Consider the following 17,500-nt stretch of genomic DNA (forward strand, 5'->3'; position numbering starts at 1 on the left):
AATAAGGCTGGGGCACAGTGACGCTCAAGCGTCCAACTGAAGGAACAAGAAAAACTCCTTTTTGACTTTAACACATTGAGTGCCAGCCGTTTTTTCAATCCTGTAGGTAAGTTGTGCCAGGTTTTTTTTTGAGGATTCTGGCTCATTTTACAAGAGCCGAGGATTCTTTTCTGTTAAGACTTCGTGAACACCAATCATCTAAAAATAACTAATAGAATGTGTGCTTTCTCTGTCTAAAAGAGTTAGTTTGCAGAGTTAGTAGTTATGTAGATATTAGCCGTTGAGTACAGCATGGTTTTAGCGTCTGAGACAGGAAGCTGAGATAATCGCAGTTTTGTGAAATTCAATCAAACAACAGTCACCTGCCTGTGATTATGGGTGCCCTTGGGCAAGTCTGTATACTGTATTGTGTGTGTGTGTGTGTGTGTGTGTGTGTGTGTGTGTGTGTGTGTGTGTTCGCGCGTTGCTCCGCGGCTCTGAGAGGAAGAGATCTCTGTCCGTTCTTTGCCCCCACAGCGTGTCTGTCTCCCACTCTGTGTGCTCTCTCTCTCTCTCTCTCTCTCTCTCTCTCTCTCTCTCTCTCTCTCCTCTCTCTCTCTCTCTCTCTCTCTCCTCTCTCTCTCTCTCGGGACTAGAGAGAGAGAGAGAGAGAGAGAGAGAGAGAGTGTGTGTGTGTCTCCAAACTCCTCCCTCCGTCTGTGCTGCGGAGGGGGTGGAGGCTCCGCGGCCGCTTTCGGGCAGTCACTCTGGACTGTAAAAAAACTGGCTCGTTCGTGTCGGCTGAGATCTTTGAAGAAGCTTTTGCGATTCTGGTCTTATTTATGCGCAAAGGTACTCGAGTGTGTGTGTGTGCGCGCGCGCGTGTGTGTGTGTGTGTGTGTGTGTGTGTGTGTGTGTGTGTGTGTGTGAAATCGAAAGAGTTTTCGCCCAGCTATTTCCTTGTAATTAGACTGGCTTTCTGCAGCGGACCCGCCGTGGCTCTGGCTTTCTCTCTGTCTTGGGAGAGAACTGTCGCCACTTAGTGGTCGGTAAAATAGATTATACACATTCTCTTCCTCCAATAGTGATATAGAAGACGTAAAAGGGGTTGATTGATGTCCCACCGTCAAAAAAAAAAAATGTTTATGTAAGACGAGATAGCTCGTCTATGGCACTCAACCGTTGGATTATGTAAGACGAGATATCTCGGCTATGGCACTCAACGTGTTAAGTAACATAAATGTCTCAGTTTGCAGACCCCACCTTGTAGTCTGTGCTGATGGGTGTGATGACCTCACTGTCATGGCTGCTGAGGTCATCCAAGGTCATGACTCCTCCATGTTGGCTGATGACATCCACAATGGCTTGGGCCACTCTGCCCTGGTAAAATGCCGGCTTGCCGCGCTCGCCCAGCTCCTGTCGACACATCGGCCCGTCAATCAACCAGTTCACCAATCAAAGCTGTCATGGTTTCTGTGCATGTCATTGATCATAAATAAATACATAATCAAACAATATTATTTTTATCTATTTGTGCTTTCCAATGTGATTTGGGGTAACAGGGTTCCCACACATTTTCATGGATACAATTTCCAAACTTTTCCATGACTTTTCAAGGATCCGTAACAGAATTTCCATGTAATGTGAGGCGGTGACTCTGAACCAATACCAGAAATGATTACTATACCGGACAAACAGGACACACCTCTTTATAATGGATTTTTAGTGCTTTAGAGTGAGTCACTCCATCATATTACTTGGAAGCTATTGAAATAAAATATGGATTTTCCATAAAAATCTTAATAATAAGAATGACTAAAATCCAATATATAGATGTGTGTCCTATTTGTCCAGTGAAGTAATAATTTCTGGCATTGATTTGGAATCAGTTGGTCACATTACATGAAAGCTATTGAAAACAAAATCTTAAAAAAAAAAATCCAGGCCTGGAAAAGGAGATTTTGAAATTCCATGACTGTGGGAGCCCTGAGGTCATGCTTTGAGGACGGCAAACGTGACTTTAGTGAAAATCCATTCAGCACGTCTCCACAGCTGAATGGCTCGCAAAATATGTATTGAGCATATCTACCAATCCAATCAAACGTGTTCCTATAACAAAGGGGTGTGTGTGTGTGTGTGTGTGTGTGTGTGTGTGTGTGTGCGTGCGTGCGTGTGTGTGTGTGTGTGTGTGTGTGTGTGTGTGTGTGTGTGTGTGTGTGCGTAGCCAGGGAGTAACACACCCGGTGGGTCATTGCTGAGGAATGACCCTTATGATGCCATGGAAACCATCCATCAATGAGGCTGAGGTCACCGCTATTGTTCAACTGTCTCAGGAACGTTTGTGTGTGTGTGTGTGTGTGTGTGTGTGTGTGTGTGTGTGTGTGTGTGCGCGTGTGTGTGGGTGTGTCATCTCTAATGACTAAGCTACTGAGCTACTGAACGTCAGAGCGTCAATCAGTAATATGACGGATCAATACTCCTACCATCGACATACCTCTAGTGTGTGATACACACATGCACACACACGCACACGCACACACACAGACACACACACACACGCACACACACACACACAGTGGAGACAGCCATAGTTCCATTGAAGTCTCTCAGACCGGAAGCCACAGGATGAGCGTGGTGCTATGAATATCACACACGCATGCACGCACGCACACACACACACACACACACACACACACACACACACACACACACACACACACACACACAAAGCGAGAGGAGAGGGAGGAAAGAAATGAGCCCCACCTAAAAGGGCTGCCATGGAGAGTTTTGTGCTGTGTTCAAGACAACTCGGAGAAAAACGATTTGAACGGTTGTCCAACATGGAATTACAGGGCGGAAACTCTGGTATCATTTCAGAGCTCCGGTTTGTCCGATTTGACGTCAGTAACAACATCAGACATGGCGGCAAGCCTCGTTAACGGATAATGAAATTATAATATATAATTATAATTAAGCGTTTGTCGACGTTTTACATTTACCTCTGATACTGTATGTGGAATTTAACAGCTATTTTATGGATTAAATTCGCTACCCAATTAGCTAACATTAGGTATCTAGCTCAGACATGATACAGGTGAGGTACGTTGCAGAATTGCTGAGTTGATTTACGGTGTGAAACGCAATGATGTTGAAACTCGGAAGTCAGAAACTTTTGAGCTCTGAGTTGTCTTGAACGCAGCATAGTGTCACATTCTCCATTTTGCTTCCATACCTTCATTCCCTCCCCCCCTCTCTCTGTGTGTCTCTCTAACATTTATTTTGATAGGCTGATTTTTGCTGTGATTTTAGCTGATTAGAATCAGAAACCCGCTTCCCGCTCTTCCCTTGTTCCACCTCTCCCCCTCCCATCCTTCCGTGCCCCCCGTCTCACCCCCTCCTCCCTCCCTCTCTCCCCCTGTCTTCCCTTTCCTCCCTTCCTTTTCTCTCTTCCCCCTCTCTCTCTCTCTCCAATCCTACTTGCCTACATGCTCCTGGGTTCATCCCAGGTCGACCCATACGGCAGGTTAACTCAAGTTTAGTCATTTGTTGTTGATTTTTTGTTTTTCAGTGCCACCGCCTACCCTCAGAGTCCGTGCCAGAGCGGGGTTTCGGAACACTTGTCCGTGATTGGGCGCTCGGCCGTCGATCAGCAGGTCTCCGCCCAATCCCTGGCCGGCGTGCCGCAGGGCGTCCGCTCGCTCCGCCCAGTGGTGAGCCGCTACCTCGCCAACAGGAAACCCTGCCTCCGCCAACTCGGCCGCCCCGCACAGCACCTCCTGCAGGGAAAGCTGAGGACATGCAGGCAGAGGAAGAGCATGCTCGTGACTGACCTCCAGTAGTGGACAAAGTACACAACTCCATTACTTGAGTCACATCAAAGTATACATATATACTCCTGGTCAAATATTACTCCAATAAAAATGAAAGTTGCTCAGTCAAATTTTTACTCGAGTTTAAAGTACTGGAGTACTTGCTTATATATTTTACTTAAGTATTCAAAGTACATTTTCTTTAATGTCAATGCATTATTGTATTAATGCCATAATGCTTTTACAGAAGGAATGACCCGATCTGCAAAGTGAGCTCTATGTCCAACCTGATCTGAGTAGCGCATACGCGAGGTACGGCAACTCCACTTGGACAAACCACACACAGAACTGCAGGAGAACAGTTTATGGCCTATTGCGTTTTAGAAAATAAAATAAAATAAATCCGCTGACTTCATATGTTTCAAAGTAATGAGTAACGGGGACTTCCATAAAAATGTAGTGGAGTCAAAAGTGCAATATTTGTCTTTCAAAAGTAGTGGAGTAAAAGTCATACGTTCCCACCCCAAATTATACTCAAGTAAAGTACAGATACTCAAAAAATGTACTTAAGTACGGTACTCAAGTAAATTTACTTTGTTACTTCCAACCCTGGTGACCTCACAGGAAACGCATGTTCGTGACCTCACACAGGAAGCACACGCTAAGCAGGAAGCACTGAGTCACTGCTCGACAGGAAATGTGTGGATACGAGATGAAGGCCGCTTTGTCATTTCCTAACAGGGTTTTCCTCGCCTGTTAGAGGCAAACCCACCCTCAGAGACAGTCTACCCGCTTGAGAAAACGTGAGAGTCACCCTCTCTTATTTGGAATGCAAAAAAGTCTTGTAGCTGCATTGCATTCTGGGCTTTTGAGTACGGGAATGGTAAATGGTAAATGGCCTGCATTTATATAGCGCTTTACAATCAGTAGGTAGTCTACATTCACCCATTCATACACCGATGGCGGCAGGCTGCCACGCAGGGTGCCTACACACCATCGGGAGCAAGGAGGGTTAGGTGTCTTGCCCAAGGACACAACGACAGCAGCTGGGAGGGAGCGGGGATTGAACCGCCAACCCTTGCGTCATTGGCCGACCCGCTCTACCTCCTGAGCTAAAGCCACCCTGGAATTGGTCTCTCTGCCTCTTCTATGATGCATTTCTCCCTGTATGATTGTCGGTGTTTTGGAAAGTTACTTTTGAAACTATCTAGTTACTTTACTTTGTTACTTGCCCTAAATAGTAACTAGTTACCTTACTAAGTTAGTCTCTATTAAAAGGCGTTAGAGTACTTTTACATTACCCACTTAAAGTATCTTTAAGTCTCCCAAGTGTTTCAGGGTGGATATTTATACTTAAAGGAAAGTAAGGAAAGGCTGTTTAACACATTAAGTGCCATAGACGACCTAACTCGTCTTACATAATCCAGCGCTTAAGTGCCAAGGACGGACTAACTCGTCTTACATAAAGATTTTTTTTTTTTGACAGTGGGACATCAATCAACCCCTTTTACATCTCTGAGATAACTATTTGGAGCAAGAGCATGTGTGTAATCTATTTTACCGACCACTAAGTGGCGACAGAGACCGAGAGAAGTCACAGCCACGGGACCCAAAAGCCACAAAAGCAGCCGCCTCCCGCGGACATGGCTTGGCGATTTTACAGTCATTAGCCCGGACACACACACACAGAACGGACAGAGATCCCTTCCCCCCAGAGCCGCGCAGCAACGCGCGACACACACACACACACACACACACACACACACACACACACACACACACACACACACACACACACACACACACACACACACACACACACACACACACACACACACCGCGGAAGCAAGCCATTCAAGGAAATGGCGACGCGATTTTACAGTAATCCAATTCAGACTCGTCTTGCCCGACAGGCAGACAGGCAGGCAGGCAGCACAACGCGCTTCTGACACGCTCCTCCTTCCTCCTGGCTCTAGAGCCAGGAGGAAGGAGGAGAAGACACACGGAGGGAGGAGTTTGAATGAGAGGGGTGTTTCCTGTTGTTATGGAGGAAATTACTGTTCAAAACTATTGTTTAGAATGTCTGACGGTCTTACTGATGCCAAAAATGAATGGTTAAAGTGACTGTTTCACAAAAAGCCATTTATCTCTGAATAAATTTCCAGACGCTGAAACCATGCTGTACTCAACGGCTAATATCTACATAACTACTAACTCTGCAAACTAACTCTTTTAGACAGAGAAAGCACACATTCTATTAGTTATTTTTAGATGATTGATGTTCATGAATTCTTAACAGAAAAGAATCCTCGGCTGTTCTAAAATGAGCCAGAATCGTCAAAAACACCCCTGGCACAACTTACCTACAGGAATGAAAACATGGCTGGCATTCAATGTGTTAAGAGTTTTTTTCTTCCCCTAAACCTTTTTCATTCTAATTGGAATTGCATTTAAAATCAATTTAAAACCCAAGATAAAGAAACGATTGGATTTGCTAGCCTACTCCTACGCTAAGGAAAGAAAAATGCCAAAAGAGAGAAGAAAAACATTCTGCATGTCCAGTCTGCATGTCCAGTTTTAGGGAGATGCTTTTATCATGATTAATATCCTGTTGTCATTTTCATTTCCTTCGCTATGTTCAGTTTAGTTGAATTCAATAAATTTAGCGACTTTTAAAGATAATAATTTCGTCTTTCAGGCTTTCAGTCTCAGCAAAGCAGGTCCTGTTCTAAGGAGGGATAAACAGTCTGTCCACTCCTTGTTTGTCTCTCCTAGATGCACCTTCAGCACCACTGCTGCTACTCCAAACACAAACGGCTTCCCTGACCACACAGCCGGGAACATACGGTAACTGTTTACAACACGCACTCAAGAGTCCTCACTCCCGTGTGTGTGTGTGTGTGTGTGTTTCCCTCCTAGCCGGGGGTCATTTACTCTTGCAGTGTTTACGTTCAAGATGTTTATGATTCTGATCAAATACACACGCACACGCACACACACCTACACGCACAAAGACACAAAAGACCCTTTTCACGGGGGCCATTTTGTGTCGAAAAGGCAGGGTAAACACAGGTGCAGGCAAAACACTAATGAGGGTTTCCAACTTCCATGATTGGAATTTGGAAACCTCATTAGTGTTTTTGCTTGCACCTGTGTTTACCCTGCCTTTTTGACACAAAACGGCCCCCGTGAAAAGGGTCTATTAGTCTTGAGCCGATATCCGATATTCTCGAGTATGGCTAGATAATCATACAGATTTTTTTCTATATCGATATAAATGTATATAATATATAGTATATAAAAATATATGGCTCACATAAACAAAATCACATTAAATAATTAAATTAATGTTCATATAATGTTTGGTGTGAAACTAAACTAAAACTAAACAGAAATTTTCACATAATGTTCCTATAGCATACTTCATTTTGTCTGAGTTCCTAAATAAAATGGTTCAGTTTTGCGCATCAGAATTGTGCCAAATTCACCATATCATCACAATAGAGGCTATGCACGGAAGTCACTTTCCCACCGGAACGCGCTCCCTCAATCGGGACTGAGTGGCAAAACCTATGGGCAAAGCATTCAGCAGGTTCCTCTCTGTTGGAGCAGCAGGTGTCATTTATCTAGGCCGGCGATCCTCAAAGTCCGGACTCCGGTCCGCATCCGGACCGAGACACCGTCCTATCCGGACCGAGCCCTATAACCTACAAATCATTGATAACTTACATTTTCACGGAGCGTTTCTATTTTAACGGGCACATGCTTTTATAGTATTTACGGTACTACTGGTTTATCTGCCAGGAAGCTCACTAGACTAGGAAGCTCACAGACCAATGCACGCGCTGTAAATCATCACACGTGATGCTACTCGGCCAATCAAATAAGCGAATCGTTTCTCTCTGTTGCTTCGAGTGGTGCTGCGAGACACACGGACGGAGGGGAGGCGACGCGAGGCGAGAGATACTGAGATAGTAATTTCACATGGTGTGCTCAAAAGAAACCACTCTTACATGTCCATTCATTGTTCTTACGGGCAGATTAAAACCAGTATGTCTCGTGTGAAGTGCGGTGCGATCCTGACCGGTCTATGGAAGCGCCACACATGAGCAAACACACATACACACACCAGGGCACACTCACTGCCAACAGCATGCGAGGTTGATCGACAGACAGACAGACAGACAGACAGACAGACAGACAGATAGATAGATAGATAGATAGGGAGCTCACTTCTCTCAAGAGAAAAGGTTGTTTGTTGGCTGAGAGTGTTAAATGTGAAATGGAGTGAAGAAAAGGGGAAACTTATTTCTCTTAAATTTAAGCACTTCATTTTAAGATGCACATTTTTCCAAAGCACTCTGTTGTATGTTATTTTTAAATGCATTATTTTACTTGAAATGAGAAAAGAGAATTTATTTATTATAGTAGGCTAGTTATGTATAGGCTAATTAATCCAGTTAAATATGAAAACTGTAAATAAGCATTGTTGATGTTTATTTTGATTTAACAGTCAGTTGTTGACTACATACAGACATTGTACCATTAGGCTACTTCAATCATTGAGTTCAATGGCACTGAATCATAGCGTAAGCTACGTTACAATGTTCCGGACCTTTGCTTGAGGAAATTTTCTCTAACTGGACCTCTTTGAATTTTAATTGAGTGCCCCTGATCTAGGCTGATTACTGCATTCAAAATCAGTCTTGCTGCCACTCAGTGGGCGTGACTACACGGTGACTCCTGCCTCTGTGACGTCACATGCATACCCTCTCTATATAATCCCAATGAAAGACGATAAACAATAATATTGAAGTAGTGTCCAGCCTTATTCTCGAGTATGATATTGCAATATTCCTGTGATATCAATGATCAAATATTATAAAGGGGGCTGAGGGGGGTATGGATACAGCATAGTATTGCAATATTTTGTGTGGCAATACAGTATATCGTATCACACGAATCCCAAGTATCACAATATTTTATGATATAAATTGTCAGGTGCATGCAACATTTATGACAATGGTGGTTAGTCTGTCTGCTTGACAATCCCATTTTGCTGCAATAAAAATGATTGAAGTGAGATGAACAGACTGGAAACTTTATCTTATTTGATGAAACAGATGTTGACAACGTTTCCCCCCCCCCCCCTTTGGGGACATCATTTGTAGTTGGAAAGAAAATCGCAATAATATTGTATAGTGAACTGTGCAGTGTGCACGCGCATGCACGCACACGCACACGCACGCGCACACGCACACACACACACACACACACACACACACACACACACACACACACACACACACACGCACACACACACACACACACACACACACACAGTCAGACCTTGTGGCTCCCAAACAGCTGGTGTGCGTCACACCAGCAGGCGGGGGCACCGGGCACCGTCACGTTGAAGGCGTGGGTCGCAGGAGGCGGAGCCTCTGCAGAGTAACCATGACTCTGCAGCAGGTCCAGGGTCTGCGCCGTGGGCGAACGACCACTGGTGACATAGAGAGAGAGAGAGACGGAGAGAAAGAGAGAGAGAGAGAGAGAGAGAGAGAGACTGATTACTGATTAGTGAGTAGAGTGGCTATAGAGACACTGCGGAGCGCGTCATCATTCAGAAACCATGCCCAAAACGGGGGAAAACAGAAACCCCCCCTCCAATCCTGGCGTTCTCCTATGTCGCGTGCATGGTTGCGTGTTGCACAAAAAGATCGTATATACGGAAGATGAACACTCCAACTTACTTCCTGACAGCTAGATCCTCATTTTTCTTCTCGCCAATTCTCAATGGCTTCCTTGTTTTGCTCAGGAGTACAAAAAAACTTTAACTGGCGATTTTTTACATATGTTGTCTGCGCAGCCCACCACACAACAGCTTTTAGCTATGTTTAATTCAAGGAAAATGACGCTGGTCTATGGGAGTGAACGGAGTAATTTCCCCCGTGATGGGCGTGGCCTATTTCATGCAGTGTCTCTATCAGGGTTGGGGAACCCATTTTGAAAGTCCAGGATCTCATTTTATTAAACTGTGTGTAGGATCCCTACTAAGGATGAACAGAACGACTAACACCTGCATGCACTTTCCCTGTTCAATTGATAATCAGGCTCATTTATATGCGTCATGTGGTCATTGGCATTGACCATTTATGGTTGGATTGGGCGGCTCCACGTGCTGAATGTCCTAGTTCAGGGTAGGGCTGTTGAAATGAATTCCGGTATTCGATTATTACTCGATTTGCATAAATATGAATAAACCTTGAATATTAATTCAGCATTCAATTTAGGGAGCATTCAAGTAGCCCAATACAGCCTCATATGGCACAAGTGAATCGCATTGGTATTCAACAAACATAACAAGTTGCTAATCTGCTTTAAGTGCCGCTATTAATGTCGTGCATAATTAATTAATCACTACGCATCAACTCACGCAAGTGGTGGATCAGCCAGAGGCAAACGCAGTCAAATAGCTAGTCATTCTTCATACAATAGATATTTCTGATACCAAGGCACATGTGAATAATACAGGGACGCTAAAGGCTGTTTGATGACAGTTGACAAGTCAGCCAGGATAGAACGGAAAACTCCCGTTCCAACTTTCAAAGTAAAAGTACCATTGCAACCATTGTAATAATGACATCACAACTGTGCACTGCAGACATAGTGCAGTGCAGACAGAGTGTGTCTACCTGCCGTTGATGCCGCTGATCTCTCCGGTGTTCGCGTTGTAGAACAGGCAGAAGGCGTCTCCACCCGGACCCGTGCTCCCCGGCTCCGTCACCGCCAACGCCGCCGCCATGGCAACCGCAGCATCAGCCGCATTCCCACCACGCTTCAGGATGTCTGCACGCAAACATGAATATATTATTCATAGTAATTACTCATTAACAGATTTAGCACGTACTGGGTTGATTTGAATCAGTCATTATTGGCCACTAGTCTAGGGCAGCAACTGATGATTATTTTCATTGTTGATTAATCTGTCGATTATTTTCTCGATTAATCGATTAGTTGTTTGGTCTGTAAAAAGTCAGAAAATGTTGAAAATGTCGATCAGTGTCTCCCAAAGCCCAAGATGACATCCTCAAATGTCTTGTTTTGTCCACAACCCAGAGATATTCAGTTTACTGTCATAGAGGAGTAAAGAAACCAGAAAATATCCACATTTAAAGATGAGCTGAAATGAGTTCTCAGGGTCTGTGACTGAACACAAACATTGCTTTGATTGAAACAGGGTAGAGAGGCGGGACATAGCGCGTGGATGATTTGATTTGACCGTTCTGGGGACTGGAGTTGACGTTGGCCAATCCTGGCGCTTGTATGGCATGTTCTGCCCCCAAATAGAGTGGGATTCAGTGTGTTCTGCCCCCATTGCGAGTGGGGGCCAATTATATTAACCTCCGTGTGGACGTCGTTTCAAAGGCAGCAAATGTCCAGCCCAAGCCAGCAAATGTCCGAGGGGCTGGGGTAAGAGCCGCGGTAAACCATATTCCTAGAATGCAAGTTTAACGAGCCAGAGAGATGTCCTTTACATTCGACATTAAATGAAGACATTACCGTTTTGTTTTATTTTGTATGTTACATACTTATAATATTGGCCAAATTGACAACAAGGCAACAATTATCTCATGTCATGTGCCAATTGAAACAATTTCCCAACAAGAGCATGCACTTGGCAGCCCCCAACTAATTGTTGCTGCTCACAATAATGTGTAATATGTAAGCTATTCCCCTTATTAGCTTATGGGTCATGAAAATAAATGTCTCCCCTCTGACTCTCTCTCTCTCTCTCTCACACACACACACACACACACACACACACACGCGCACACACACACACACACACACACACACACACACACACACACACACACACACACACACACACACACACACACACACACACACACACTGTTAGTACAGTATGTACTGATATTAGGGGTCAAATTACAGTTAAAGGGGGACTAACCCCCTAGATATGTATTAGAACAGTGATTTGAAAATACCTATGGAAAAAACCAAGAAATGACATATGCTCTTGTCTATACTGGACTCTTTGGCTGTGTTGAAGTCCAGATTTTTTTTCGGAAATCGACGCCATTACAGTTTGCCTACTGCCTCAAAAATAATTTATTTGAGAGGGGCCATATCTGTATAAATATCAGCAACTAGCCAACGCTGGTGGCCTGTTTGGAAAGAGCTTTGCTCAAAATGGTTGAAAGTTATATCAATTTGGTAATTCAGTGGCGAACTAGAAATTTAATTATTTTTCTGCATGTAACTCTATGGAAACTACTCAAACTACGTTACGGGAGCAAAGTGACATGGGCTCGTTAACAGCAGCACACCCACAATAGGACAAACCTCTCGCTCTGGGGTAACACAATGCGAGATTTCTCCACGTAATTCCCTCGTCTAACTAGAGATAAACCGCGCAATGAAATCCGTTTTTAATTTGCGTTTTGGGGGTTTTCGTGATTCTTGATGAAATTTACAGCACCTATGATTTTTCCTCATAGGGCGCAGAGCAGGACAGAGCTCTTCTCCTCCTCGGAGCACACACACACAGACAGAGCCAGTTGCTCTGCTCTGCTGAAAGCCCCCGCCTCTCACTGCTGCTGTGTGCAGTGTGCGCGCGCCCCGCGGGTGCATGAGCGAGCAGAGCAGACTCTCCCGTTTGACTGGCCGAGAGAAAGTGCTTCCAATGAAATGTCAGACTGTGCACAGAGAGCACTGGAGAAAGTGCTCCAGACAGCAAAACACACACACAGCGAGTCAACCCCCCCCCCCCCCCCCCCGTTGCTTGTACACAGTGACGATATTACAGCAGCCGATGTGTTTAGACCAGCTTTGTCACGTTGTCACGTCGTAGTATAGCGTTATATTTTACATGTGCGCTAAACTGCGACGCTATTTGTTTGCGGAAATATCAGACTGCTCTCTGCAGAGCACAGAGAGCCCAGCTGCTGCTGCGCGCGGCCGCGCGCCCCCGGAGCTTGAGGCTCGTCCATGAGGTTACAGTACGACTCTCTCCTGCCTGGGCTTGAGACAGTGCTTCCAACTCGGACTGATAATATAAACATCATCATTCGAGCTTATTCAGGTAAGATATTAATAAAGTAGTGACACATTCAGCGGGAAACTAACTATAATTAAGACATGTGCCAACTTTGACAACGTTTGGTTCAGTATTTTAAGAGCAAACTTCAATAAGAATAGGCTTGGAGTTCTGAGGAGCTGAAAGGGTACAGGGGGGGTAGGGGAGTAATTATCTTGAAATCCCATAGTCTTTGGTTCACCATGACGTCATGACGTGTCAAATATCCCATTCATTTGAGAAAAAAAAAAAAAGCAGTCTTTGACCCTAAGAGGGCGCTTATGCCAGATATGCTGCTGAAAAATGATACAAATGGTAAAATGGCAACAGTTTGGTGTCAAATGTGGAAATTCTGACCAGAATTCTTCACACATCACCCCCAAAGTCATATATATTGGTTAAAAGCTGAAAAAAAGTGTTTTGGAGGTTAGTTCTCCTTTAAGTGTGCTGGTACAGCGCGAAAGTGTGGAGATAGTCTGGCAAGCGAGACATGAACAAACTAATCACCCTCACCCATCCACTGACTCTCTCTCTCTCTCTCTCTCTCTCTCTCTCTCTCTCTCTCTCTGAGACTTCATCCTGATTTAGAATAATTAACTACTGTAAGCCTACAACCATTTCTCCCCCTCGGTCTCTCTCTCACTCTCTGTCTCGTCGCTCTCACACTCTCCCCCTCTCTCACTCATTCTCTCTCTCCTCTCCCTCTGTGTGTGTCTATCTTTCTGTGTGTGTGTGTGTGTGTGTGTGTGTGTGTGTGTGTGTGTGTGTGTGTGTGTGTGTGTCTCTGTCTGTCTGTCTGTCTCTCTCTCTCTCTCTCTCTCTCTCTCTCTCATTCTCGCCCCCTCCCCCCTCTCTCTCTCCGTCTCTCACCCAGTCCGACGCCCGTGGCCAGCGGCTGGCTGGACGCTGCACAGCCGTGTAAACACACGACAGGTGACCGGCGAGAGGAGAAGGTCAGGGCGGCGTCCATCCTGCTGCTAACCTACCAGCTAACTGTCTGCTAACTACCAGCTAACTGTGCTAAACACGTTAGCCTATAGCTGCTAGCCGAGGGAAGAGTCTTCAGGTTGCAGCAGAGATAATGGACTAAGATTGCCCCGTTCCATTTGGAGGCTACTGGGAACTATAGGAATGCTACGGTTCAAAGGTCAGGAACGCCCCCTGTCTGTGACCAGTGTCAGTGTGACGTCACCTGCCCTCGTAAAAGTTGCCATAATTAGTAGTAGTTAGAAAAAAAGTATTTCCGCCTCAATTTGCAATTTTTGCAGGTTCCTGCAATTTTACAACAAAAATAATCACATAGAAGGTTGCAAAATGCAAATTGCATTGCATTGAGAAATAGCTGCAAAATCAAACATGCAACAATCACAATTTCGCTGTAAGCAATGTTGAATTCAACAGCTATGAAATCCTAGCTGTGTATGTTTTGTAGCTAACTGAGAATAATCAGTAATCATAGCCTAATCATAATTCTGTCAATAATCTGATTTGTGTTTAAACTTTACATGCAGTAGCCTAAGTAAATAGCGGGAACTCACCTCAAAGTGTGTGAATGGACATTACTGCAATGAATAAACCTGATGATTCAGCAGAAACCTATTTATCGGTTTTCTCATAAACTGATAACGGCCTTTATCCGATAAAGAATGCTGTTTACGACACTTGAATAATCAGGTAACTCTAGAAATCGGATAATAAACAGTTTATTAGTGTGCATGTAAATGCACTCATTGAATGATGCTGGAAGTTGAAACTTACGAGTTCCGAGTTGTCATGAACGCATGCAGCAATAGTCCTACAATGTCTCTGGTTGCAGTAAAGCACCAAGGAGCAAAGTTCACCCATTTCATGAATCATGTATTAATGTCGCTAACGTTAGGCAAGTAGGGGAGAAAAATAAGTTGCGCTGGGTGACTGGGTGGACCCAGAGCCGTGTAAGAAGAGTTGCGACATCTCCATTCACTCCAATGGACCAGCTTTTTACTCTCAAGAGTTCCAGGAAGTACGGTCCTGGATTAGGCAGCACTGTCGAGTTGCAGCAATCTTGTGGAGATGTGGACTGAGGTGGTCGCATCTGCTCGCTGTGTTCGGCAAGTGTAGGACGCAAACATAATATCATAATGCGTGACTTGGTGGCGTTTAGATTTAGCATGTACTGTAACTTAATGTCCCGAATAGAAGGGGACATTGATGGTCGTGTGTGATGTAAAGCAGAGTTGTTGAACAAGGTGCAGGTGAGCGCAGCAGCAGTGTAGTGGACTTTGGGTCTTCTGTGTCTGGGCAGAGAGGGTGCTTTTGTTTCTGGGATGCTGGAATACACTGCGGAGCCTTCTTCAGGTGTTGTGGGCCTAAATTCAACAAAACATGTGTGAACGAGGGAGGGGAGGAGATCAAATCTGTTCCTGATTCTGATGTTAGTTTGATGTGAACACGAACGGAAGCCGCTGGCCTGTAGCTGCATGATCTTATGCATTGCAATGCCGCCACCTGATTGGCTGAAGGAATAATTGTATGAATAAGCAGGTGTACAGCAGGTGTTCCCAATCTGAGACTCTATCAGTCTGATGACTAATTATAATACGACTCTGGGACAGGCTGATATTTCGGGGTTTCTGGTGTAGAGCGGACGTCCGCACCAAGACTTCCAAGACTTCCGAGGTCATTGTTTACACATTCTGATTGACACGAGAGTGGAGTTGGAGCTGATCGATTGTAGGTGTTTTAGGTCCAGTCGACATTTCGCCTAATCTCGAATAAACAGATAACTGCTAATAAGATGTCGTCGTCTACACCGGACACCCCGAAATAACGTCCGTCTGTCCCAGAGTCTCATTAATGGTCAGACTGATAGACTCTGGGTGTCCAGATGTTCCTAATCAAGTGTTTGGTACAGTAAATGTATATCTCTGTAGTTGTCTTCCAGTGAGATATGGCTGAAGAACAGCGCTCCAAATCACTAAGTTCCACTTTGGGATTGTACACATCTCTAGAACACCCACCGCACGACAAGCCAGATGCACCCAAAGCCACGCACTGTACTGTCGCTCAGACACATCGGCTAAGAAAGAACAGCCGTGAGTGAGGACTCGGCTGTATCGACCGACTCTCAGTTCCTCTTCTGTATCCATGTATACAAAACACATGGTAGAACATTAACCATGGCTCCTCGTGTGTGTGTGTGTGTGTGTGTGTGTGTGTGTGTGTGTGTGTGTGTGTGTGTGTGTGTGTGTGTGTGTGTGTGTGTGTGTGTACGTGTGTGTGTGTGCGTGTGCGTGTGCGTGTGCGTGTGTGTGTGTGTGTGTGTGTGTGCGTGTGCGTGTGTGTGTGTGTGTGTGGTGTGATCTGCCATGTCCCAGCTGGCTGGCTGGCTGTAAAAGGGACGCGGTGACATCATGTGGTGAAGCTATAAAACCTCATCCCTCACAGGGGGTTACCCCCACAGACGGGACAGCACAGGACAGACTGAGGCACCTCCACAGACAGGTCAGCACAGGACAGACTGAGGGACACCCACAGACAGGTCAGCACAGGACAGACTGAGGCACCTCCACAGACAGGTCAGCACAGGACAGACTGAGGGACACCCACAGACAGGTCAGCACAGGACAGACTGAGGCACACCTGCACAGAGTCACTCCACGGGGAATACAGGCCTTTCATATTCAATCTTTTTGAGGGTTAAGACCGAGGAGGTGTGGTGTTACTCTCCGGTCTCTAGGTGTTTGACAGAAGTGGACAAAACCTTTTTTTTTGCCGGTCAACACTTTTGCCACTCGTCAGAGTAGTCAGGAACTAGTTAAATTGCATTTCAGAAGTTGATTCTGCTGAAAACCCCCGCAGTGAGGTGGAGTTTTGAAGGCTGCGAGATACCTATCTGAGGTGTTTCTCCTCTTGGATCTCCTCGTGGCATCGGTGTGGTGTCAGGATGTGTTCGGGGGGGTTTGCCAAGTGTCTGGGGGTCAGCCTGATGCCTCTGGCGGTGGTGTGTGTGCTGTTTAACATCCTGCTGTTCTTCCCCGGGGGGATGCCCGTGGACAGCAGCGACCACATCACCAAGGAGGTCTGGTACTTCGGGGGCATCCTGGGGTCCGGAGTGCTGGTGAGTGATGATGATTACACCCTCAGTGAAAAGTTTGTCTGGCAAATTGATCTTTTTATACAAATTGCTGATTTTTAAAAATGAGATATTTGGGGTCACATCATGATCAAAGGAAAACACATTTTTTTGAGAGATTGGGTTGTATCCATTGCTTTCGTTAACATTAATGAAACTCTCTAGACTAGTTTCTTTTGATGTAGTTTTTCTATGATTTAAAAAAGTTCCTATAGTCCTTTTAGTTGTTTTATATAAGAAAGGAGTTAGGGTAAATCTGTTTTATATGAGAGGGAAAATAAATTCCTCATAGGGCTGGGCAATAGGCTACATCGATATTATTATTAGATTTTGGATATGGTGATATGCCAGAAGTGTTGTCTTTTTCCTGGATGTAAAGGCTGCATTACAGTAAGGTGAGACTCTTATTGCTGTTCTATTATTTGCCTTTACCCACTTTGTAATTATGTTTACATTACTGATGATTATTTATCAAAAATCTCATTGTGTAAATAT

General features: G+C 44.9%; 2 protein-coding genes across 2 annotated transcripts in view; one reads left to right on the forward strand and one right to left on the reverse strand.

Moving 5' to 3' along the window:
• LOC310786891 (glutathione hydrolase-like YwrD proenzyme) overlaps positions 1 to 13,861 on the reverse strand; it is a gene marked incomplete at both ends in the record, with an annotated part of 23,854 nt that extends 9,993 nt beyond the window's left edge. Inside the window, 5 exons of the mRNA XM_083648219.1 lie at positions 1,243 to 1,395; positions 3,561 to 3,767; positions 9,138 to 9,291; positions 10,484 to 10,637; positions 13,762 to 13,861. Coding sequence (XP_083504345.1) covers positions 1,243 to 1,395; positions 3,561 to 3,767; positions 9,138 to 9,291; positions 10,484 to 10,637; positions 13,762 to 13,861 — 768 coding nt within the window. The remainder of the gene's footprint in view (positions 1 to 1,242; positions 1,396 to 3,560; positions 3,768 to 9,137; positions 9,292 to 10,483; positions 10,638 to 13,761) is intronic.
• A 2,955-nt stretch (positions 13,862 to 16,816) lies between these two features.
• Positions 16,817 to 17,500, forward strand: part of tm4sf4 (transmembrane 4 L six family member 4) — a gene marked incomplete at its 5' end in the record, with an annotated part of 5,255 nt that continues 4,571 nt past the window's right edge. The window contains one exon of the mRNA XM_083647749.1: positions 16,817 to 16,990. Coding sequence (XP_083503875.1) covers positions 16,817 to 16,990 — 174 coding nt within the window. The remainder of the gene's footprint in view (positions 16,991 to 17,500) is intronic.

Source organism: Poromitra crassiceps (assembly GCF_964638095.1).
Source record: "Poromitra crassiceps genome assembly, chromosome: 12".
In the NCBI taxonomy this organism is placed as follows: Eukaryota; Metazoa; Chordata; class Actinopteri; order Beryciformes; family Melamphaidae; genus Poromitra; species Poromitra crassiceps.